The following is a 25,892-nucleotide window of genomic DNA, read 5'->3' as shown; positions in this document are numbered from 1 at the left end:
TTCCCAATTAGGCTATGTATTTGAGCGCTCAAGAATGACACTGTACACCAAAGTGAAAGAAGAACATTCCACCAACACTGATGTTTCATTCTACATACATGTTTTTTTATAGTTGCATATAGAAAGGGGAGGTTAGTTAATCATATCGTCAATCTTTTCTGTTATTGGTTATCTGAATACATGGAAGATTGTGGTTAAGGCATAGCAACTGGCTGAATAAGCAACTAAAGTGTAACTGTCGCCTTTTCCTGCAATTAGGATAACAGTTGAGACATCAGCTCGAGACATCTGATGTTCAGTTCCTCTTTATGTCTGGAAAGTCCCAAGACGCTGTCTGGTTTGCGGCGGCCATTTTAAGCAATTGATTATAGTGTACATACTAGCTGTTAGTATAAATGCAAGTGAAATCTATGTTTTATATATATTTCCATCAAAGGGATAAATCGGCCATGTTGGAAATTCCAGCATTTAGCTGTGCTCGTTTAGCGACTCCTTTTCCCTATAAAATCTGGGCTCGATTACCAAGTCCTTGTCTGAGTTAGCAATTGCTGCAATACATAGGATTCGGAGAAGTTGGTTTTGAGAAGGAGTTTATTAGTCACTGTTGGCGATTCCTTACCCTTCCCTGTTTTCCTTTCTTCCCCCTCCTTACACACCCTGGGGAATACCTCTGTTATATGTGAGTGTATATTTTATGTGTGTGTAGTTTTCAGTTTACCTTTGTCTTTGTTACCCTGTCGGGTTGGTGTACTGTGGTGCACAGTAGTGCCGCCTCTTCACTGGATGGGGGAAGGGGACAAATGAAGGGCTAATTTAGGAGATAGATGCCGGGACCTTTGCCCTTGCCCTTCAACATCCCAGGGAACAGGGTGAGCTAGGGCTCCCCCTAGTGTTAGAGCCAGGAAAGGTGCCTCTGGTCCCAGGTCACTCGTCAGTCGAATCATGACAGTCATGCTAGAGTATGTCACTACAATAAAAGAGACTCTCTGATGTTTACTTCAGCCATGGAGTAAAAACGTACTGCAACCAGCACTTGTTGACCCACATAAGATTTGGTACCATCATTGCATATCAAGTTGGGCCTAATGAATAACTTTCTAAAGGCAATGCATAAAAATGTAAAAGCATTCAAGTATCCCATTGATACATTTTTAAGATTAAGTGAAGCAAAGATAAAGGAAGGGGTATTTACTGGACCTCAGATTCATAAGCTTCTTAAGGATAAGGAGTTTCTAAGTTTATTGCAGGGCAAGGAAAAAGGTGCATGAATAGTGAGTCGCCTGCCAGGGCCGTGGGGTACCCGGTACCGGATCCGGTGTTCACAGGGGGATGTCATGGTGGCGACGAGATCCGTGGCCCTGGGCGCTGTGGTGCAGTGACCGGTGTTACAGCCAGGGGGCGCTGTGTGCGCGCTGCAGGATGCGCTTGGATGTATAACTGTGGTGGTGAGAGAAAGTCCGGCAGGATTATAAATGGCCGGTATGTGTGTCGCAGAGGACACTCTCCACTGTCAGTCTGAAGTTATGTTGTGTTCTGGGACCTGTAGTCCCACAAGTAATTGTGTAGTTCTAATGGGATATTGGCAGGGCTAGTTATGAGAGATGGGAGGGTCAAACTAGCCACACACACCCACATTCCCACCCAGGGGAGTGGTTACAGGTATGTAATGTGACCAGGGTGTTGGTCACAAGGTTCCTGTGTGTGGATCTGAATGGTCCAAGTGCAAGGCCCTGGAAGCCTGTGTTGGAAGTCCTGGTGAATAGGATTCCTGAATAGCACATGGTTGGGTTTTGGCACTGAGTGGGCGGTCAGTGTTGGAGTCTCCTGGCAGTGGAGATGTCCTGGAAGCACTGGAGAGACTGTGAGTCCTGCAATAGCCTGTGTGTTGGATTGTCCTGAAGTGGGCTGGAGTCCTGGAAGCACTGCTGAGGCTATGGACTGAATGCTCAAGGTGTTGGATTGTCCTGGTATGGGCTGGAGTCCTGCAAGCACCGGGTAAGAGTGTGAGTCCTGCAATAGCCTGTGTGTTGGATTGCCCTGAAGTGGGCTGGAGTCCTGGAAGCACTGCTGAGGCTATGGACTGAATGCTCGAGGTGTTGGATTGTCCTGGTATGGGCTGGAGTCCTGCAAGCACCGGGTAAGAGTGTGAGTCCTGGAATGGTCAGGGTGTTGGATTGTCCTGGGATGGACTGGAGTCCTGAATCACCTGGTAAGACCATGGACTGGAGGCCTGTGTTGGAAGTGCCTGTGACTGGACTTCCTGAAAGCATACGGAGAGGCTGCATCTAGAGCCTGTGTTGGCTACTGGGTTGGGGAAGCTACAGTTCCTACTGTGGGTCTGGACTATCCTAGGTGCCCTGCTCACAAGGACGGTGATCCCAGTGAGGCAGTTTCCCCTGTGTGAATTAGCACTGGCAGGGGTCAGTGTGTGAGCTCCTGTGAGGTAACCCCTGGTATTGGGGAAAGAACTGTAATATATGGCAGAGAAGCTTATCTGCCATTGGAACAGACTGTCGAGGATAATGTGTTCCGTTGATATATAACATGAACGAAAAGAACTGTGTGCTAACATATGACAGTTGCTGAACTGTGCAGTCACTTGGTGACTGGAGAGATAAGGCGTGACTATTGAATGCTTTGTAAAGCCACACATGTTAAAGTATGTGTATATGTAAACTGGTGATGTACAACCCGACTTACGGTGCGGTTTATGACAATTAATAAACCAAAATGGACTGATTTGTGTGAGATATCATGCCTTAGTGCTTGAATCCCGTGCCAAGTGAGTGTCCCCCAACACACTCAGGTAGCGTATCACCACAACGCCCATGTAAAGGGGGAAATTGAATAAAGTTTATGTTCGTGAAGCCACCTGTGGTATTCGGTCAGTGGGGACCAACGCTGCTTTAAGAGGTCCTCTGGGGTGATGTTATGGCAGCTAGATGGTATAACTTTCCACAGGTGAAGTATATCCCCAGGGCTCCCAGTGTGTAGATGGCAGATGGTGAGTGGTGCAGTAAAGAACGAGGACACAGGTTTGCAGTCTCTTTACCTGGTTTACTGAAGACTTCAGGCAGCCACAGTCCAGGGCACCAGATCACAGGGCAGGCAGAGTCTGGCCGGCTTGGAAGCAAAACCAGAGTCCCCTTTAAAAGGTGGAGTTAAAAGACTTCCTCAAAGCTCGGTGGTGTTGTAGTCCCTTACTGCCTATGGCTTCAGATAAGGTCCTCACTGTTCTTCTCTGTCCCTATATAGGATAGGACATAAATCCGTATTACAGGTGAATCGAGCCTTTTTACAGTGACTCTATCATGCCCCGGACTCTATAGGTGTCACTGTGTCTCCTGGGTATTAAGGCGGACAGGTAACTTGCAGTTCAGCTGTCCTGCTGGCCTCTGCTGTCAGTCGTAGAGTCCCTTACAACCTCGGTATTCCAGCTACCGGCAATCTGCGCTTCAGAAGGAGGCAGCCTGCTCGTATCTGGTCTCTCCTGATATCACTCTCCTGTGCTTCGCTCACCTTCACGCTCACTGAACGATGTCCTTTCCTTCTGTATTATCTCCTTTCCAGGAGCTGTAGCAATTGTGGCTACATGGCTGCTCATACGTTCTCCTGCCTCAGACTGCTCCAGTCTGCTGTCCGGCACTAACTAACTCCCTCTTTCCCTCCAAACCACAATATATATACAGTATAGGGGAGTCACCTAGGAATAGGATCAAAAGCTCCCCCTTGTGGCCTGGAGTGTGAACATGTTGTGTGCATTGTGATTACCTTGTGAAGGATATCCTTCATCGCTTCCAAACGTAACATCACTCTCCCCGTGAGGAAAGCAATGACACTGTGACGACCAGGACACTGGGGCTCCACAATAGCATACACATTAGTGGTAATTACATTTTTTGGGAAACTCAAGAGAAGATAACTATGAAGAGTTGGTGAAAAATCTCCTCAAAACATATAAGGATCTTGGCTGTAACATGTCCTTCAAGAATAATTTTTTACATTCGCATCTTTACTTTTTTCCACCAAAATGTGAAGCAGCGAGTGACAAGCACGGTTAGAGATTTCACCAAAATTTTGCGACTTTGGAGAAAAGATATCAAGGCAAATGGAATCCATCACTGCGTGCAGATTACTGTTGGACAATTGTAAGAGATGATCCAATGCAGAAGTACAAGAGACGAGCAAAAAAGAGTTGTCAATGAATAAGGAGCAAATGGTGTAGTGCAATTTCTGTAACTGTATTTTACAATATTGTTTAGACAGGTTTTAGTTATTTGAATCTTTGCTAAGTTTCCTCTAAATAATTATCAGGAAAATGGCACAACAAAATATTCTGCATCTTTATATTTGCAAAAATAATAATGTTTCAAAGTACTGAAACTTTTATGCATTAATAATATGTAGCATTGACAGGAAAACTCTTTGTCACAGAAACAAGAGCCAACTAAAAATTTTCATTGGAAACAAGAATTTAGATATTGTTACACACGCTATTCTCACCTTTAGGACATTTAGGGAAAGGGATATATGCGCAAAGACAAATATATATATAAATGTTGCACAAGACAAAAAAAACTAATGAGGTGGTGTAATACTAATGAGATTAAAATGAAAATAAAAATCTTCTCTGCGTTATATAGTGTGAATAATTGCTGAATTTAGTCCTATAAAATATCATCCACACTAATCCCCATTAATTGTGCAAATGCCTACTTGATAAATTGAATGGTTAGTAACACATAGCAAATTACAATAAAAAGGATATATTCAAAACAGCAAACACATATAGTTAAACATCATACACCATGCAAGGAAAATTCGTTATCCAATAGCCGTAGTTGATAAAGTGAATACCACGGTTGGCAGGCACAGTTCGTTATTTACTAAGATCAATTGTTAATGGAGTTGTCTATATAATTTTCCTTAATTTTAGTTAAAACCTTTGTAGGGACAATTCTTTAATAGTTATGAGCCACAGCTGGCAGACACAGTTCAATAGTCATGCACAGTTTTGATTCTCCATGTTGCCTTAGCCACAGGACAACAAAATAATGTAGCATTTAATCTTGTGTCAGTTCTATGCAGCACGAATTATAAAGTCATGTGTCAGTGGCTTTATATTGATACTTGCAAATAATGAAGCATGGTGTTAAACTTGTAACACAAGTAGAAATCCTTGTGGGAAATAACTTACTGTACATCTACATTTCCACTGGTATAGGGAAGATACTCGCACGACCTGTTGGAAATAAGTCTCAAAAGTTCGCTGCAGCAAATCTCAAAGTAGGGAGCCCCAGTCGGTGACTCAACAGATGTGGTTTGTGCCACGTGTAGGAGTAGTCGGCGTGTAACATCACTCATTGCTCGTGTATGGAGGTCCAAAGGGTCGTAGTTTCTCTTACACTTTACGGAGATACTGCTGTCTCCTTCATCAGAGGGTATTGCCCACATTCTAAACATGAAAATGGCTTCTCCTATGTGTGAGTTCTCTGATGTTTGATAAGACCACTTTTACTTGTAAAACATTTCCCACCTTCTGAACATGAAAATGGCTTCTCCCCTGTGTGAGATCTCTTATGTTTAGCAAGAGTTGGTTTCTCTGTAAGGCTAGGTTCACACTGCGTTAACAGCAGCCCGTTCAGCACATACGTTAACGGGCAGCTGTTAACGCAAGTGCCGACTTGTCACATCGCTAGCGCAGATAGAGTTCTGCTAGCTCTATCTGCGCTAGCAGTGACAGACCCGGAAACGCTGCAGCCCATGTTCCAGGGTCCATCAATCAATGACGGCACGTGGCTAGCGCACGCCCATTGTGGGCGTGCACTAGCGATGCGTCCGACCTAGGAAGTAATGGCGGCGTTAACGAACTACCTTACACCGCGTTATGCCGCGGTGTAACGTAGTCCGTCTAATGGACGCCACTAGAGCAATGTGAACCCAGCCTAAAACATTTCCCACATTCTTAACATGAAAATGGCTTCTCCCCTGTGTGAGATCTCTTATGTTTAGCAAGAGTTACTTTCTCTGTAAAACATTTCCCACATTCTGAACATGAAAATGGCTTTTCCCCTGTGTGAGTTCTCTGATGTGTGATAAGACTCCTATTACTTGTAAAACACTTTCCACATTCTGAACATGAAAATGGCTTCTCCCCTGTGTGAGTTCTCTGATGTCTAACAAAACCTGATTTCTGGGTAAAACATTTCCCACATTCTGAACATGAAAATGGTTTCTCCCCTGTGTGAGTCATCTGATGTCTAACAAAATCTGATTTCTGGGTAAAACATTTCCCACATTCTGAACATGAAAAAGGCTGCTCCCCTGTGTGACTTTTCTGGTGTCTAACAAGTTTTGATTTCTGGCTAAAACGTTTTCCACACATGGAACAAGAAAATCTTTTCTCTGCTTTGTGAATTTTTTTATGCTTAAGACCACAGTTTTCAAGGGGAAAACTACTTCCACATTCTGAATGCAAAAACAGCTTTTTTGCTTTAGGAGCAATTAGTTTTTTAATACTTATTTTGTGACTTTGATTTTCCTTAGTAGTCGGTAATGAATCAGAAGACAAGACCTGTTTCATACTATCAGATGACAGATCTTTGCTGTGAAGGGATGGAGTAATGACGTTCACTTCAATTGTATCCTGTGGGATATTAAGATCATCTGATTGAAAAACTGAAGATGTCAGCTGTCCCTCTGATCTCCTGGTACAGTCCTCTGCCAAGAAAAAAAAACAATTATTATTTTTTAATGAAATATCCTTGAATTTAATATTTTACTACTTAAAATGTCTGTACAAATGGCAAGTTATGTAAAAATATGTAATTATTCACCAAGACAATGACAGTTCACAGTCAAATAAAAAACCTTATAGGTAGTGTTGAGCGATACCGTCCGATACTTGAAAGTATCGGTATCGGAAAGTATCGGCCGATACCGGCAAAGTATCGGATCCAATCCGATACCGATACCCGATACCAATACAAGTCAATGGGACTCAAGTATCGGACGGTATCCTGATGGTTCCCAGGGCCTGAAGGAGAGGAAACTCTCCTTCAGGCCCTGGGAACCATATAAATGTGTAAAAGAAAGAATTAAAATAAAAAATATCGCTATACTCACCTCTCCGACGCAGCCGGGACTTCAGCGAGGGAACCGGCAGCGTTGTTTGTTTAAAATTCGCGGTTTTACATGGTTACGTGAATTCCCGGCTTGTGATTGGTCAGCGCGGCCATGTTGCCGGGACGCGGACCAATCACAGCAAGCCGTGACGAAATTACGTCACGGCTTGCTGTGATTGGTCCGCGTCCCGGCAACATGGCCGCCATTAACCAATCACAAGCCGTGACGTCACGGGAGGCTGGACTTGCGCGTTTTAAAAAGCGCGCGTGTCCAGCCTCCCGTGACGTCACGGCTTGTGATTGGTTGCGCCGCGATCAACCAATCACAAGCCGGGAGGCTGGACACGCGCGCTTTTTAAAAAGCGCGCGTGTCCTGCCTCCCGTGACGTCACGGCTTGTGATTGGTTAATGGCGGCCATGTTGCCGGGATGCGGACCAATCACAGCAAGCCGTGACGTAATTTCGTCACGGCTTGCTGTGATTGGTCCGCGCCCCGGCAACATGGCGCCGTGACCAATCATAAGCCGTGACGTCACTGGAGGCTGGACACGCGCGCTTTTTAAAAAGCGCGCAAGTCCAGCCTCCCGTGACGTCACGGCTTGTGATTGGTTAATGGCGGCCATGTTGCCGGGACGCGGACCAATCACAGCAAGCCGTGACGTAATTTCGTCACGGCTTGCGGTGATTGGTCCGCGTCCCGGCAACATGGCCGCGCTGACCAATCACAAGCCGGGAATTCACGTAACCATGTAAAACCGCGAATTTTAAACAAACAACGCTGCCGGTTCCTTCGCTGAGGTGCAGGCTGCGTCGGAGAGGTGAGTATAGCGATATTTTTTATTTTAATTCTTTCTTTTACACATTTTTACATTAATGTTGTTTCGATACCGATACCCGATATCACAAAAATATCGGATCTCGGTATCGGAAATTCCGATACAGCAAGTATCGGCCGATACCCGATACTTGCAGCATCGGAATGCTCAACACTACTTATAGGATAAACCAGTGGATCGTGGTGTTCAACTGTTTGTTTGATGGGAAACTGCCACTCTTAAACACTATTTGGCTTATGATAGATAGCATACCAAAGGGGCTGTCAGTATACATATCCCTATCTGGAGATATAGGTGATAGTCACCCTGACTGAATGGGATGCTATGTTTAAAACCTTTCCTTTATCATTGAGAAAAGGAAAAAACAATTGATGGATACTAAGAATAAGATATCTAAACTATATGCAAATTAAGACCATATAAAATCATCCCGAAATTATGAATCTATCCAGAAATATTAAAATTAGAATACAAAGCAAGGAAGAAGAAATTGTCCTAAAAAGACATTGGTAATTGGATGGGATGTAATACTAGAATGTTGGAGGACAGATATAGTTTTTGAAACCTTAGTTGAAATTGAAGGCAGTCCATCTGCTACTGCGATATCAGAGGAAATGTTATCTCTCCACTTAACATCAGATGTTGAGAATACACCATCTCAGTTGCCACTCCCCAGAATCATAGTGCTATCAATTCAGAATTGGATAATCCCCTCTCCACCCACATGAGACCCTGTCATCATCAGAATCCCTTTGGTATAAAGGTATGGGGATTCAGACATGTCCTTTTGGGCCCTAGAAAGGGAGACTTGGATAAAATATTGCTACCATTGGAGGCAAATTGCATTTTTCGCTTTAATAGGAGACGCCCTACGGCTATAAACTGCCTTCTTTTGAAAATATACGGACGTTCTTGAGTATATATGTCCTTTGTAGATTAAGTGTATCCTGTAAAGGGGAAAATCACTGTCATGAAAATCATTAATATTCAAATAGTAAAGGAAACTGATATTTGGCTTGAGTCCCAGTAAAAGATCTAACCATATGAAGCTAATGGCCACCTCTTGTAGGATGGCCAGACTTACATTATATAAGATCCTCCCAGTTTAAATAATACTGAGTAGTAAAATGCTTTCCATAAGATCCGATTGGTAACCTTCTCTAAACCACATATATTGCAGAACACCGGCACTCTAAATGTATGGACTGTGCCCACATGAGGCACAGTATAGGACTCTATGTAAACATCTAAAATTATTATCTTATCCTTTTCTTGTTCCACCTAAGTTTGCGAATCAATAATGATAGATAAATAAACCCCCAGTGGATATATAAAATAGCTTTTAAAAAATCTACTGCAGGAGATGAGAAAGGCTTGAGAAAGGTTCACTTCACTGGACCAAAACGTCGCTGTCACGGGCTAAATAAAATAGCCCTTTTTTCACTTATAATGGTGTTCTGCTCCTGCTTTTTGAATTCCTGCATTGGAGGTTTGGTCTATGCCTTTGGGAGCTTTTTGCACACGGACTCTTTATTTGCTTGCTGTGCTGCTCTGTTTTTTTGCATATAATGCAGGATATATATATATATATATATATATATATATATATATATATATATATATATATTTATATTGTGTTGGGACCTGATTAGTACCTTATAATGATGATCATAATATATTACATTGATCCCCAAACATCTTCTTATTCACAACCACTCAGGTTGAATCTGATGTAAGGAAGGTGTGCGGTGTAGAATACATTGGACCCCCTTGGTGGAGACACAGTTCATGATATTGAAGGCAGATGGGCTTACTGAAAGCCGACAAGCTGGAAGGCTGTTATGATGAGTTTTCCGAAGGGCAAATGGATTGAACACTCTATAGGAAAATGGAGAGAGAGAGGAGGCACCGAAGAATGATGCCGCAGTCCCCCAGAATTATCTCCCCCAGGCAAGTAGTAAAATCTATAAGATGGGATGAAATGTGTAATAAAGTATGAAGTATGGATGAAGCTGCACCTCCTATACATAGAACAACTTGGCACAGACGGCGACAACCATGGCACACGCTGCAAACACGTTTCCTGCAGCGGTGCTCCAGGTGCGCCGAACGTCTGTGGAGAAAATCTAATCTACCCGAAGATTTCATCCATTATTAGTTCATGCTAAAAACATACAACTCTGCCCTTCACCTCTCCAAACAAACCTATTTCAACACCCTCATCACCTCACTGTCAAATAACCCTAAACATCTCTTTGACACTTTCCAGTCCCTACTCAACCCAAGAGAGCAGGCCCCAACCACAGATCTCCGAGCTGACGATCTGGCCAATTACTTCAAAGAAAAAATTGACCACATTCGACAGGAAATCATCTCCCAATCTCTTTATACCATGCACTGTCCTCCCTCCCCCACTGCATCTAGTTCACTCTCTGCCTTTGAACCGGTTACAGAAGAAGAAGTAAGCAGGCTCCTTGCATCTTCTCGCCCGACCACTTGCACCAGTGACCCCATTCTGTCACATCTCCTCCAGTCCCTTTCCCCGGCTGTCACCTCTCACCTAACAAAAATATTCAACCTTTCACTCACTTCCGGTATTTTTCCCTCCTCATTTAAGCATGCCATTATACATCCATTACTTAAAAAACCCTCCCTCGACCAAACTTGTGCCCCTAATTATAGACCTGTCTCTAATCTTCCCTTCATCTCTAAACTCCTCGAACGCCTGGTCCACTCCCATCTTACCAGCTATCTCTCAGTTAACTCTCTTCTTGACCCTCTTCAATCTGGTTTCCGCTCTTTACACTCTACTGAAACTGCCCTCACTAAAGTCTCTAATGACCTACTAACAGCTAAATCTAATGGTCACTACTCCATGCTAATTCTCTTGGATCTCTCTGCAGCATTCGATACTGTGGATCATAAGCTCCTCCTCACTATGCTCCACTCCATCGGCCTCAAGGACACCGTTCTCTCTTGGTTCTCCTCCTATCTCCCTGACCGATCCTTCACTGTATGTTTTGCTGGTTCCTCCTCCTCTCACCTTCCCCTTACTGTTGGGGTTCCTCAAGGATCAGTCCTAGGCCCCCTCCTCTTCTCTTTGTATACTGCCCCTATTGGACAAATAATCAGTAGATTTGGTTTCCAGTACCATCTCTGTGCTGACGACACCCAATTATACACCTCTTCTCCTGTTATCACGCCGACCTTTTTAGAAAACACCAGTGATTGTCTTACCGCTGTCTCTAACATCATGTCCTCCCTCTATCTGAAACTGAACCTGTCAAAAACTGAACTCCTCGTGTTCTCTCCCTCTACTAACCTACCTTTGCCTGACATTGCCATTTCCGTGTGCGGTTCCACCATTACTCCAAAGCAACATGCCCGCTGCCTTGGGGTCATCCTTGATTCCGAGCTTTCATTCACCCCCCACATCAGATCACTGGCTCGCTCTTCTTATCTGCATCTCAAAAACATTTCTAGAATTCGCCCTTTTCTTATTTTCGACTCTGCAAAAACTCTTACTGTCTCACTTATTCATTCTCGTCTGGACTATTGTAACTCTCTACTAATCGGCCTCCCTCTTACCAAACTCTCCCCGCTCCAATCTGTCCTGAATGCTGCTGCCAGGATCATATTCCTCACCAACCGTTACACCGTTGCCTCTACCTTGTGCCAGTCATTACACTGGCTACCCATCCACTCCAGAATCCAGTACAAAACTACTACCCTCATCCACAAAGCACTCCATGGCTCAGCACCACCCTACATCTCCTCTCTGGTCTCAGTCTACCACCCTACCCGTGCCCTCCGCTCTGCTAATGACCTCAGGTTAATATCGTCAATAATCAGAACCTCCCACTCCCATCTCCAAGACTTTATACATGCTGCGCGGATTCATTGGAATATACTACCTAGGTTAATACGATTAATCCCCAATCCCCACAGTTTTAAGCGTGCCCTAAAAACTCATTTGTTCAGACTGGCCTACCGCCTCAATGCATTAACCTAACTATCCCTGTGTGGCCTACTAAAAAAAAAAAAAAAACATAATCAGGTTCCTCGCATCATGTTCTCATACACTTTATGCAGTTAATAGCACTCTGTGTCTGTAGTGCTACATACTTAGGCAGTTAACTGGTTCATGCAGCTTTACATGAACACCCAATCCTTACACTATGGCTGGTCCAAATAACTAAAGCAATTGTTACCATCCACCTCTCGTGTCTCCCCTTTTCCTCATAGTTTGTAAGCTTGCGAGCAGGGCCCTCATTCCTCCTGGTATCTGTTTTGAACTGTGATTTCTGTTATGCTGTAATGTCTATTGTCTGTACAAGTCCCCTCTATAAGTTGCAAAGCGCTGCGGAATATGTTGGCGCTATATAAATAAAAATTATTATTAAGTAAGCGATAAGATTGGCTCTCATGGTTCCCCCAATAAGGAGGGGGTAGGGATGGCTTGTACTTTATATGAGTGAAAACCAATCACAGGACAGATGACAATCTGATACAGCAGACCATGTGTACCTATTGGTCAGAAGAGAGAATTATGGGCATTGGTAGTAAAAGACAGAGAAGAGTATTGGCTGACCTGTGGAGGTCTGAATAACATCATGGTCAAGAACAAGTACCCTCTACCTCTCATTCCGGAGATCTTTGATCGGCTTAGAGGAGCGTGAATCTTTACTAAGGCTTCTTTCACACTAGCGTCGGGCTCGGCCCGTCGCAGTGCGTCAGGCCGAGGTTACCGACGCTAGCGTTGTATACACCGCACAACGGCGGCAGCGGATGCATTTTTCCAGCGCATCCGCCGCCCCATTGTGAGGTGCGGGGAGGTGGGGACGGAGTTACATGTAACGTTTTTTGCAGCCGACGGTCTGCCACAACACGGCGCAACCGTCGCACGACGGTTGTGACGTGTGTCAATCCGTCGCAGTGCGTCGCTTAATGTTAGTCTATGGAGAAAAAACGCATCCGGCAAGCACTTTTGCAGGATGCGTTTTTTCGGCAAAACGACGCATTGCGACGGATTGCAAAAAACGCTAGTGTGAAAGTAGCCTAAGCTAGATCTACGGGGTGCTTACAATCTTGTCCATATCCGCGCAGGAGATGAATGGAAGACCGCCTTTAACACCCGGGACGGTCATTATGAATACTTGGTCATGCCGTTCGGCCTTTGCAATGCTCCCGCAGTCTTCCAGGAATTCGTCAATTATATTTTCTGAGACCTTCTCTACTCCAGTGTTGTGGTGTATCTGGATGACATCCTAGTTTTTTCGGCAGATTTTCCGACCCATAGAAGAAGTGTTCGTTTGGTTTTGCAACGTTTGAGAGAGAATCGTTTTTATGCTAAGTACGAGATATGCCTCTTCGAGCAAACTTCTCTGCCCTTTCTAGAATACATCAACTCGGATTCTGAACTTAAGATGGACCCTGAGAAAGTGAATGCCATTCTCAATTGGCCGCAACCCTACGGAGTAAAAGCCATCCAGCGGTTTCTTGGATTCGCTAATTACTACAGGCAGTTCATATCTCATTTTTCCTCTGTGATTCAGCCTCTTTCATCTCTCACTCATAAAGGTTCCAACCCGAAGATTTGGACCCCAGAGGCCGAGAATGCCTTTGGATTCCTGAAGCAGTCTTTCTCCTCCGCTCCTGTACTGCACCATCCGGAGATTAACAAGCCATTTATTCTCGAGGTTGATGCCTCCTCCATGGGTGCCGGAGCGGTGCTCTCCCAAAGGTCACCTGTGGGCCGAATGGTTCCTTGTGGATTCTTTTCTAAAGTGTTTTCTGCATCATAACGCAACTATACCATCAGAGACCGAGAACTCTTGGCCATAAAGCTGGCACTAGAAGAATGGAGGTACCTTCTGGAAGGAGCCGTGCATCCATTTGTAATTTTTTCTGACCATAAAAATTTGGCCTATGTTCAGACTGCGCAGAGACTTAATCCACGACAGGCCCGATGGTCCTTGTTTTTTGCCCGTTTTGACTTTGAGCTTCGTTTTGGGCCAGGCAACAAGAATGTCAAAGCCGACGCACTATCTAGGCTTTCCCAGGCCGGAGGATATCAACGAAAAACCAGCACATATCTTGCATCCTTCCAAGATCGTCACTGTGGCCCCTTTAAGGATAATCTGTCCGTCTTCAGGTAAAACTCTTGTGGCAGAGGGTGACATAGAGAGGGTGCTTCGCTGGGGACATTCTTCGAAATTGGCAGGCCATGCGGGGATTAAGAAGACTTTCCTTCTCATCGCCCGCTACTATTGGTGGCCTACGTTGCGTCAAGATGTTGAAGAGTTTGTTGCCTCTTGTCCTTCCTGTCCAAGAACAAAGTGCCAAGACAGTTACCTCATGCAGTCCTGCTTCCTCTTCCAGCTCCTTCTGCTCCGTGGCAGCATATCGCCATGGACTTTATTACCAATCTTCCGAGTTCCTCAGGCTGCACAGTCATCCTTACAGTAGTAGATCGGTTCTCTAAAATGGCTCATTTTGTTTCCTTGCCCGGTCTACCCTCGGCTCCAGAATTGGCAAAGGTATTTATTTTGAATGTCTTCAAACTCCATAGTTTTCCTCAACACATCGTGTCCGACAGAGGAGTACAATTTACGTCTCACTTTTGGAGGGCGTTATGCAAACTCTTGAAGGTGTCTTTAGATTTTTTGTCAGCCTACTACCCTCAAACCAATGGTCAAGCTGAGCGAACGAATCAAATTGTGGCTGCTTATCTTCGACACTTCATTAATGCCCACCAAAATGATTGGGTCAGTTTTCTGCTTTGGGCTGAGTTTGCTTACAATAATCATTCCAGTGAATCCTCAGCTAAGTCTCCTTTCTTCGTTGTGTTTGGACAGCATCCGAATATGCCTCTTCCGATTTCCTCAACTTCTGGAGTACCGGCAGCTGATTCTTTGACTTTGGAGTTTTCTACAATATGGGGAGAGGTTAAAGAAGCACTCAATAAGGCATCTGTAAGAATGAAAAGACATGCCGATTCGTCTCCGTTTTTTTCTGGCGACAAGGTCTGGCTCTCCTCACAATACATTAGACTCAAGATACCATCTTATAAACTTGGTCCTCGCTACATCGGTCCTTTTGAGATTTTGAGTCGAGTCAACGATGCCGCTTACAAGCTGAAGCTGCCTGCCTCGCTCCGTATTCCCCAATATTTTTCATGTGTCTCTGCTCAAACCCATTATCCTTAACCGCTTCCATCCTTCTTCCTGTTCCTCTCCTCAATCTGCCCATGCCGATAACATTTTTGAGGTGAGGGATATTTTAGCCATGAAAAAGGTTAGTGGGAGAGATTTTTTCTTGATTGATTGGAAGGGTTTCGGTCCTGAAGAGAGGTCGTGGGAACCGTTAGAAAACATCAATGCATCTCGTCTTCTAAACAAATTTCTCTCTAGTTTGGGAGGCGGAGGTCGTAAGGAGGTGGGTACTGTTAGCATCGCTGCTCCTACTCACCTACGTCGCTCCACCTCTGGGTCCCGGCGCACTCGTCCTGCTTCTTCAGCGGCTGCTCTTCCTGCTCGTTCCTGCCGCTCAGCTCCACGGTCCCGGCGCGCTGTTCTCTGTGCTACTGCAGGGGTGCCTTCTCCTTCTGCTTCCGGGTCCCGGCGCGCTCGTCTCCATGGTGCTCCTTCCCTGCTTCCTGCCTCTGCTGCAGGGATTCGTCTTCTGCGCAGGTGTCCTGGCTTCTCTAGAGGGCGCACGCGCTACAATTCCTCTGCTATAGGATACCAGGACCCGGTGATCCCCTACAGCCAATCCGGGTGAGGTATTTAGTATTCCAAGCTGTCTCCCCTGCATGGGGGCGCCTGATCGTCATTAGCTTTCTGCTTGTGTCTCTGGCCCCTCTGTTCTCAGTGTCTGGCATCCTCGTGCTTTTCACTTCGTCCATCGCTAACCTGTGTCCGTGCTCTCCCCTGACTCAGCTTAGCATCTCCTACCGTCCGTTTTCCGTTTTTTAATCCCTTCCTCCCTCCTTCTGAGCTGTCCCTCTCAGTATTAGCTACTGTGGTCTGGTGACCTCTGGGCCTGCTCCTGACGGTCCCTGTATAGGGGTCAGTCTCACTAGGTCAGCTCGCCCAGGGGTAGGTCTTTTACATGGTCCAGAGGGTCCACTCTAGCCCCACCTCCTTGGTAGCGTCACAGTTTTGTTGCAATTATTCTTTTTGGTGGACAATCCAATAAACCACTACATTTTTTTATAAGAAACATCGTGACATTTTCTTTAGAGTATCGCATCTGCTAAAGAGTCCTGAATAAATAAATATACAAAATAAGTATTTCTAACATTTTGGCAAGCTCAGCTAAATCTGTTGTGCAAGTTGACAGGAATTCCACTATGATACTTCAAGTCACAAGGATCAGACTAAACCTACGAGTGAGGACTAAGCCAGATGGATTGACAAGTATCAGAAGCACTACTAGTGCCAGACATACTGAAGATAGACGTGCTGATGACCAGAGCCCAGCATTGTCCAACAAAGGAACTACAAGCTGAGATATTTCAAGGTAAGAAAAATAGATGTAATTACTTCTTTTTCTAAGCAAAGTAGACTGAGATGTATGTCTGTAGACAAGTCTAACTTAGAAGTTTTATGGCTCCGCTTATATGTAGAATGTGAAATGGAAAATCTAGTTAGAGTCTAAGCTGGAGTCCTTTAAAAGAGAAAGAGAGAAATTGAAACATATTTTACATTTGCTTGACGTATTTCACAAGTTTGTGTCAGAAAAATCCAAAAATGATTGTGCAGAAATAGTGTAATGATGTTCCAGACATTGATTGTAATGTGGAGAAACAGTTACAAGATGTCAGACACATGTTTGTAACGGCCACTCAAGGTGACCTTATGTCCGAAGACATGGAAAAAGATGGAGGAAACATAGGTGGAGATTTAGAAGCTGACGTAGATGATGTATGAGGAACAGATGTCCAAAGAGCACTAAAAATAGATGACAACTCAGAGGCCCAACTCCAAATTAAAGTTTGGAAAAATTTGTTGAAATGATGCAAAATCATTCCTGCATATGATAACAAAATCCATGTGTGTAGAAATTCAGAGCTATTTGAGAGTTTTGCTGACAAGTTTGATTTAAATAATGAGGAGAAGAATCAGTTGTTTAAAATGTGGCTTCCTGTAACTTTTTCCAGATGGTTAACATTAAAAATGTCTTGTGAAAATGAGTCACATGAAAATTTAAATGATAAAGGCAGATTAAAAATTCAGATTTTCTGTGCTTTGAAATAAAATTGTCCAGATATTGATATTCTTCAAAAATTATTGATTCGCCAGAAAGAATGTACTTTTACATTCATGTTCATATTTGAATGATTGTACAAAACTCTCATTAAAAATGTCAAAACACAATCAATGATAAAATGTTTTGTAAACAAACTTGGATTCCTAAATTCTGCATCTCGTGTTACTGCGTCACAAAAACATTGTTTATTTGAATGTGTGCAATCCCTTGATTTTTCTAGAAAACATGAGACTCGTGAAAGGAAAATAAATTGTGCTAAGTTTGTAAAATCAGACAGAGTAAAATCTTTTCAGAAGCCAGAATCAAAATCTCCTAAACTAAATTATCCCTGCAATCAAATCTATGAAGTACAAAGAAAATTACATATCTAATCTAATAATCCCCAGTTGGGACTTCCGGCCGCTGTCCCCGAATCCCATAAGGCACCGCAGCAGTGTCAATTGCGCAGGCGCAGTTCGTGGCCACAAGGCTCGGCTCCCCCGAACCCACATGGCTTGGCTCCCTCGATCCCGCATGGTTCGGCTCTGCTTCCCCGGTCCGCATGGCTTGGCTTCCCCTTCCCCTGGTAGTATGCATAGCTCACATTGCGCCCCCCCCCCCGTCATACTCACCCTCCGTCGCGGCTCTCCTCTCCTCTGATCAGCGGTCACGTGGTACCGCTCATTAAGGTCATGAATATGGATGCATCTCCACTCCCATAGGAGTGGAGAACATGTTCATTACCTTAATGAGCGGTACCACATGACCGCTAAGCACAGGAGAGCCGCCAGGACAACGGAGATGTTGGTGCGAGGAGGGTGAGTATGATGGGGAGGGGGCAATGTGAGTTATGCATACTACCAGGGAAAGGACGCAGCCAAGCCATGCGGACTGGGGGGCTGAAAGATGCGGACTGGGGAGCTGAGCAATGAGGGACCGAAGGAGCCGAGCCATGCGGACAAGGGGAGCTGAGCAATTCGGGACTGGGGGGAGCCGAGCAAAGCAGGACCGGGGGAGCTGAGCAATGCGGGACCGGGGTAGCTGAGCAATGCGGGACCAGGGGAGCTGAGTAATGCGGGCCCGGGGGAGTCGAGCTATGTGGGACCAGGGAAGCTGAGCAATGCAGAACCGAGGGAGCCATGCATACAACAGGGGGATCCACATACCAGGACAGGAAGGGGGAGCCACATACCAGGACAGGATAGGGAGCCACGCATAGCAGGACAGCATGGGGAAGCCTCATACCAGGACAGGAAGGGGGAGCCACATACCAGGACAGGATGGGGGAGCCACATATCAGGACAGGGAAGCCACGCATACCAGGACAGGATGGGGTGCCACGCAAAGCAGGATAGGACGGGGAGCCACATACCAGGGCAGGACCGGGGAGCCACATACCAGGGCAGGACAGGGGAGCCATTCATACCAGGACAGGACAGGGGAGCCACATACCAGGACAGGACGGGGGAGCCACAAACCAGGACAGGACGGGGGAGCCCCGCATACCAGGACAGGACGGGGGAGCCACATACCAGAACATGACAGGGGAGCCACATACCTGGATAGGACGGGGAGCCACATACCAGGACAGGATGGGGAGCCACATATCAGGACAGGACGGGGAGTCACATACCAGGACAGGATGGGGAGCCACGCATAGCAGGACAGGACGGGGGTGCCATACATAGCAGGACACGACGGGGGAGCCAGGCATAGCAGGACAGGACGGGGGAGCCACACATACCAGGACAGGGGAGCCACGCATAGCAGGACAGAATGGTGGAGCCACGCATAGCAGGACAGGATGGGGGAGCCACATACCAGGGCAGGACAGGGGAGCCATGCATAGCAGGATGGGGAGTCACGCATACCAGGACAGGACGGGGAGCCCACGCATACCAGGACAGGATGGGGGAGCCACACATACCAGGACAGGATGGGGGAGCCACGCATACCAGGACAGGATGGGGGAGCCACGCATACCAGGAGAGGACGGGGGAGCCACGCATACCAGGAGAGGATGGGGGAGCCACACATACCAGGACAGGATGCGGGAGCCATGCATAGCAGGACAGGAAGGGGAGCCACACACCAGGACAGGGGAGCAACACATAGCAGAACAGGATGGGGGAGCCACACATACCAGGACAGGACGGGGAGCCACGCATACCAGGACAGGACGGGGGAGCCATATACCAGGACAGGATGGGGGAGCCATATGCCAGGACAGGGGAGCCATGCATACCAGGACAGGACGGGGGAGCCACGCATAGCAGGACAGAATGGGGAGCCACATACTAGGACGGGGAGACACACATAGCAGGACAGGATGGGGGGACAATACATAGCCGGGTTATACTCGAGTCAATAAGTTTACCCAGTTTTCCGTGGCAAAAGTAGGTGCCTCGGTTTATACTCGAGTATATATGGTAATTCATCCAATCACCTGGAGAACGCCAGAAAGCTGCTGTACAGATGCTAATACACATCATACAGATTGTGTAAGATCTACCGCAGCTCCCCATATGTGTGCTGGAGGTGCAAGATGACAACGCAGATAATATTGTGGCAATTGTGAGGCTTAGAAAAAAATTACATTAAAAATTACAGCAAAATGTCCCCGGCGATGGCGGTGCCTGCGCACTAGCATCTATAAGTAATAGATGCTAGTGGACAGTCGCCGCCGGTGCCATTTTGCTGGATGTAATATTTTTCTAAGGCTGGAGTCACACACAACGCATAAAAATACGGTCTGTTTTTTACAGACCAAATACGCATAAAAGTTCCCTGAACAGTGATCCGGATGTCATCCGTAGGCAAGGTGTGGCTGCGTATTTTGAGCATGTAAACCTCTGCATGGCATCCGTATGGCGAGATTTTCTCGCCGGCTTGCAAAATGGACATAGAATGGATCCATGGTCTCAAATATTGGTGAAAACATATACAGTTTATAATATATATATGTCAGTGAGACACACACATATATATATATATATATATATATATATATATATATATATATATATATATATATATATATATATATACACACACACAGTACAAACCAAAAGTTTGGACACACCTCATTTAAAGAGAAAGGCTCAGTTAGAGCCGAAACGTTGCATGGAGATGTGGGCTCAATAAACACCTGCATATTGACCTAAAGAACATGGAGTGCTGCCTGTTTTTGTGAAGTATATGAATTGGAAACAACCGAGGACGGGTTGTCTGGGCTTTGCACCCGAAGATAAGTAGTGGAGTGTGCTGTTCCATTTTTTCCTAATATATATATATATATATATATATATATATATATATATATATATATATATATATACATACATACATACATACATACATACATACATACATACATACACACATACACACATATATATATATATATATATATATATACATACAGTACAGATCAAAAGTTTGGACACACCTTCTCATTTAAAGATTTTTCTGTAATTTCATGACTATGAAAATTGTACATTCACACTGAAGGCATCAAAATTATGAATTAACACATGTGGAATTATATACTTAACAAAAAAGTGTGAAATAACTGAAATTATGTCTTATATTCTAGGTTCTTCAAAGTAGCCACCCTTTGCTTTGAAGACTGCTTTGCATACTCTTGGCATTCTCTTGATGAGCTTCGAGAGGTAGTCACTGGGAATGGTCTTCCAACAATCTTGAAGGAGTTCCCAGAGATGCTTAGCACTTGTTGGCCCTTTTGCCTTCACCCTGAGGTCCAGCTCACCCCAAACCATCTCGATTGGGTTCAGGTCTGGTGACTGTGGAGGCCAGATCATCTGGCGTAGCACCCCATCACCTGGAGGTGTGTTTTGGGTTATTGTCCTGTTGAAAAATAAATGATGGTCCAACTAAACGTAAACCGGCTGGAATAGCATACCGCTGCAAGATGCTGTGGTAGCCATGCTGGTTCAGTATGCCTTCAATTTTGAATAAATCCCCAACATTGTCACCAGCAAAGCACCCTCACACCATCACACCTCCTCCATGCTTCATGGTGGGAACCAGGCATGTAGAGTCCATCCTTTCACCTTTTCTGCGTCGCACAAAGACACGGTGGTTGGAACCAAAGATCTCAAATTTGGACTCATCAGACCAAACCACAGATTTCCACTGGTCTAATGTCCATTCCTTGTGTTCTTTAGCCCAAACAAGTCTTTTCTTCTTGTTGCCTGTCCTTAGCAGTGGTTTCCTAGCAGCTATTTTACCATGAAGGCCTGCTGCACAAAGTCTCCTCTTAACAGCTGTTATAGAGATGTGTCTGCTGATAGAAATCTGTGTGGCATTGACCTGGTCTCTAATCTGAGCTGCTGTTAACCTGCGATTTCTGAGGCTGGTGACTCGGATAAACTTATCCTCAGAAGCAGAGGTGACTCTTGGTCTTCCTTTTCTGGGACGGTCCTCATGTGAGCCAGTTTCTGATGGTTTTTGCCACTGCACTTGGGGACACTTTCAAAGTTTGCCCAATTTTTCGGACTGACTGACCTTCAGTTCTTAAAGTAATGATGGCCACTCGTTTTTCTTTACTTAGAATTTGTATTATGGCAAGAAAAAAGCAGCTAACAGTTTATTCAGTAGGACTATCAGCTGTGTATCCACCAGACTTCTGCACAACACAACTGATGGTCCCAACCCCATTTATAAGTCAAGAAATCCCACTTATTAAACCTGACAGGGCACACCTGTGAAGTGAGAATCATTCCCGGTGACTACCTCTTGAAGCTCATCAAGAGAATACCCAGATTGTGCAAAGCAGTCATCAAAGCAAAAGGTGGCTACTTTGAAGAACCTAGAATATAAGACATAATTTCAGTTGTTTCACACTTTTTTGTTAAGTATATAATTCCACATGTGTTAATTCATAGTTTTGATGCCTTCAGCCTGAATGTACAATTTTCATGGTCATGAAAATACAGAAAAATCTTTAAATGAGAAGGTGTGTCCAAACTTTTGGTCTGTACTGTATATATATATATATATATATATATATATATATATATATATATATATATTTAATACAGAGCTAGATAGCAGAAAAGCCGGTAATTCAATTGTCGGCTTTTGCTATCTCCTTATCAAACCTGACAGGGTATGGGGCATGGTTACATACAGTAAACCATTTCATATCCCTTATTTTTTTACATATTGCTCACTACTAATGTTAGAAGTGTCTGTGTGCGAAATTTGGGAGCTCTGGGTGTTAAAATAAAGGGTTAAATCACAGAAAAATACTGGCGTGGACTCCCGCACAATTTTCTCCACCAGAGGGGGAAAGCCAGTGACTGAGGGCAGATATTAATAGCCTAGAGAGGGTCCATGGTTATTGGCCCCCCCTGGCTAAAAACATCTGCCCCCAGCCACCCCAGAAAAGGCACAAGGGATATTTTGGCCGGGGAGGGGGGGGGGCAATATCCATGGTCCTCTCTAGGCTATTAATATCTGCCCTCAGTCACTGGCTTCCCCCCTCTGGCGGAGAAAATTGAGAGGGAGCCCATGCCAGTTTTTTCTGAGATTGAACCCTTTATTTTAACACCTAGAGCTCCCAAATGTTGCACAGAGACACTTCTTACAATATTAGCGAGGAATATGTAAAAACATAAGGCATATGAAATGGTTTACTGTATGTAAACCATGTTTCATATCCTGTCAGGTTTGATAAGGAGATAGCAAAAGCCGACAATTGAATTACCGGCTTTTCTGCTATCTAGCTCTGTATTAAATATAAATATATATATATATATATATGTGTGTTTCAATGAGATACGGAAAGAAATATATGGCAGATAGGAGCTGCCCCATAGAGAATCATTGGTCCGTGTGCAATGCGTAGTTTTTGCGCCTCTTATACGTCCGTATTCCTCTCTAGTGTAACGCCGGCCTAAGCCTCACAATAGCCACAATATTACAGGCATTATCAACAATAATATCAACACTATTATATGCATTATGTAAAAATGGGGGGCAGGTAAGTGAGGGATTAGCGACCTGTCATAAGCCAATACAGATGTATATGTAATCGGAGCAGCACAAAGCCCCGCCCACAGCCCCGCCCCTGAGCACCACATAAAGCCCCGCCCACAGCCCCTCCCCAGAGCACGAGAATCTCATTAACTGAAAACTACAAATACAGATTAAATAAGAAACAGACTCACATAAGTGACGCAGGTCAATCCCACTCCAAGCTATCATACAGAATGAACAGATAAAAAAAGAGACATTTTTTAATTCTATGTTACACCCCCAACAACAATGTATGCATGAGGGGAGAGCTCCAACAGTAAACTGTCATTTATGGTGGACCACTGGAGCTACTATGAGTCCTGACCACAAGAATAGAGAAAATAATACTGCTCCACATTTCAGGAGAGATTGTGCAGTAATCTGAATTCCTTAGGATTGAAAACCTAATGTAATGCATGACGTAGAGTGAATCCATGAAACCAGGGCTCGAGCCAACACATCTCCTGCAGGTGTGAATAAATGTGTATTACAGAAATCAGCCACGCACAGCTCAGAGATATATCGTGGCACAGGTGTAATGGATTTTATGTAGTTTATCACAATCCTCCTTTAAATTAGTTAGTTGTAATACAAATTGAAAAGTCAGGATAAAGGGAAACTCTGTTATTGTACAGAAATTCACACTTGGCCTCACTGCACATTTAATGTTGTTGATCATAAAAGTGAAGTTTGGCCAGAAAGACTGGACCTGGTCTTGTAGGGACCATATGATCACATTCAGCAGCACAGAAGGGAGAGAAGATAGATTCATCCAATAAGATATCGGGGATCTAGGAAGCCAAGAGCATCATTACCCTCCGCTTTCTCTTACAGGCCCATCATAATATTTTTCCTCAAGTGATTTTCTATCTTGTCAGCACATTCTACGTACGCTGTCATCGGCGTCTCCTAATCCCAGGGGATAGGTGGATCCTCCAGGTTGTAAGTTCTATAGAAAAGGGCTTTCAATGCCCAAAGTCATTTGAAAAGTTTTGGGAAGAGGAGAATGCTGTGGTCTAGAGGCAAAATGGTGATCACACGATTGTAATACGGCCGGACTACACCACCGATAAAGCAGCCACAGCCGGTAATCAAAAAGAATCTGTGACTTCTCTGCATTTAGCGGTCACTACTCACCTGGGTAGTCATATGTAGGAATCTCCTCTTTACACCGCTCATCACCCCTCACATATGTCTCTGTAGTATTAATATGGGTCAGATCTTCACCCTGAAACAAATATTGTAAAAGTCACAGAAAGATGGAGAAGTCACATCTATGGTCAGCTCTAATCCTGCCATCTCCACCGTTCTCATTACACAAGTATAAAACATATAATACTGGAGGATAAAACAAGACTGAGCACAAGACCTTCCCCACTGTCTACACATCATAGGGGAGATCTCCTGACACCTTCTCTCCATCTACCTGATGATCCTGAGGAACATTGGGATCTTCCTGTTTACAGTCCTGTGGAAGAAGAGGACGGGGACATCTCTCTGGTGTTGTCTTCTTACTGGATAGGTCTGGAGGAAACACACACAGGGACTGAATTCATTCTTTACATACAGATAATTATAGGCCTTGTGTATTTAGTCCTGTCTATTACCTGGTGATGTGAGGGGCTGGGGAACCTCCATCATGACGTCCTTGTACAGATCTCTATGTCCTTCTAAATACTCCCACTCCTCCATGGAGAAATAGACAGCGACATCCTGACACCTTATAGGAACCTGACACATACAATGATACCGTCATCCCCCGATCCCTTCATAGCGTTACTGTATAATGTCCCAGCATTCCCAGCAGCGTCACCTCTCCAGTCAGCAGCTCAATCATCTTGTAGGTGAGTTCTAGGATCTTCTGGTCATTGATGTCCTCATGTATCAGGGTGTGAGGTGGAGGAACCGTGATTGGGCTCAGGGGTCTTCCCCATCCCTCAGACATAGGGTCCTGACAGCGCTCACTAGAGGTCTTCTTCACTACAGTGTAATCCTGGTTATGGAGAGACACATTAATAAATCTCACTACAGACATTTCCAGAGTCCTCACCTCTCCAGTTCTGTCCATCTGTTATTCCCATAGATAAGAATGATGTAATGTGACGTCATCAGAATCTCTCACCTCTCCAGTAAGACGGAAGAGGATCTCTAGGGTGAGGTGTAATATCCTCTCCGCCATCTTGTCTCTGTCCATATCCATCCTTGATGGGTAAATCAGGAAAATTCTCTTATACAGAAGATCTTCACTGAGAGGATCCGATATTGTAGAGACCTGAATGAGAAGAAGATGAGCCGATGTAACATAAAAATCATAAAAAAACATATGAGGAGATTTATTATTTTACTGTATTTAGTTTTCTTCTTTACATCTACTAATAAAACCTATATATTTAGGCCACAGACAACAAGCAGTTTCTTCCTTGGAGTCGGCAGCTGAATACGTTCCTCATAGACTCATCTTCCATAACGCTAATTCTCGTCTCATTTACCGACCCTGGAATCGGCATTAGTAATACTGCAGGAGATATTCATTACACGTGACAGGAGAAATAACGACTTCATGATGAGGACGACATCTCCATCTCCTACTGCGGCTCTAGGAACAGATCTGTCCAGAGTCGGTCACTGACTCCATCCC

General features: G+C 44.7%; 1 protein-coding gene across 1 annotated transcript; it reads right to left on the bottom strand.

Annotated features, from left to right (window-relative positions):
* Positions 1-2,631: 2,631 nt before the first annotated feature.
* On the bottom strand, positions 2,632-25,552 carry LOC143768036 (uncharacterized). The gene is made up of 6 exons (XM_077256693.1): positions 25,377-25,552; positions 25,068-25,247; positions 24,862-24,985; positions 24,681-24,778; positions 24,392-24,482; positions 2,632-6,720 (listed from the first exon to the last, which is right to left on the bottom strand). Exons 1-6 carry the CDS (start codon positions 25,452-25,454, stop codon positions 5,966-5,968), a joined length of 1,326 nt encoding a protein of 441 aa, XP_077112808.1. The 5' UTR covers positions 25,455-25,552; the 3' UTR covers positions 2,632-5,965.
* Between the last annotated feature and the right edge of the window lie 340 nt (positions 25,553-25,892).

The sequence above is a fragment of the Ranitomeya variabilis genome, chromosome 4, assembly GCF_051348905.1.
Source record: "Ranitomeya variabilis isolate aRanVar5 chromosome 4, aRanVar5.hap1, whole genome shotgun sequence".
NCBI lineage: Eukaryota > Metazoa > Chordata > Amphibia > Anura > Dendrobatidae > Ranitomeya > Ranitomeya variabilis.
Note: the sequence above shows the minus strand (reverse complement) of the source record. Positions and strands in the feature narration are given on the sequence as shown.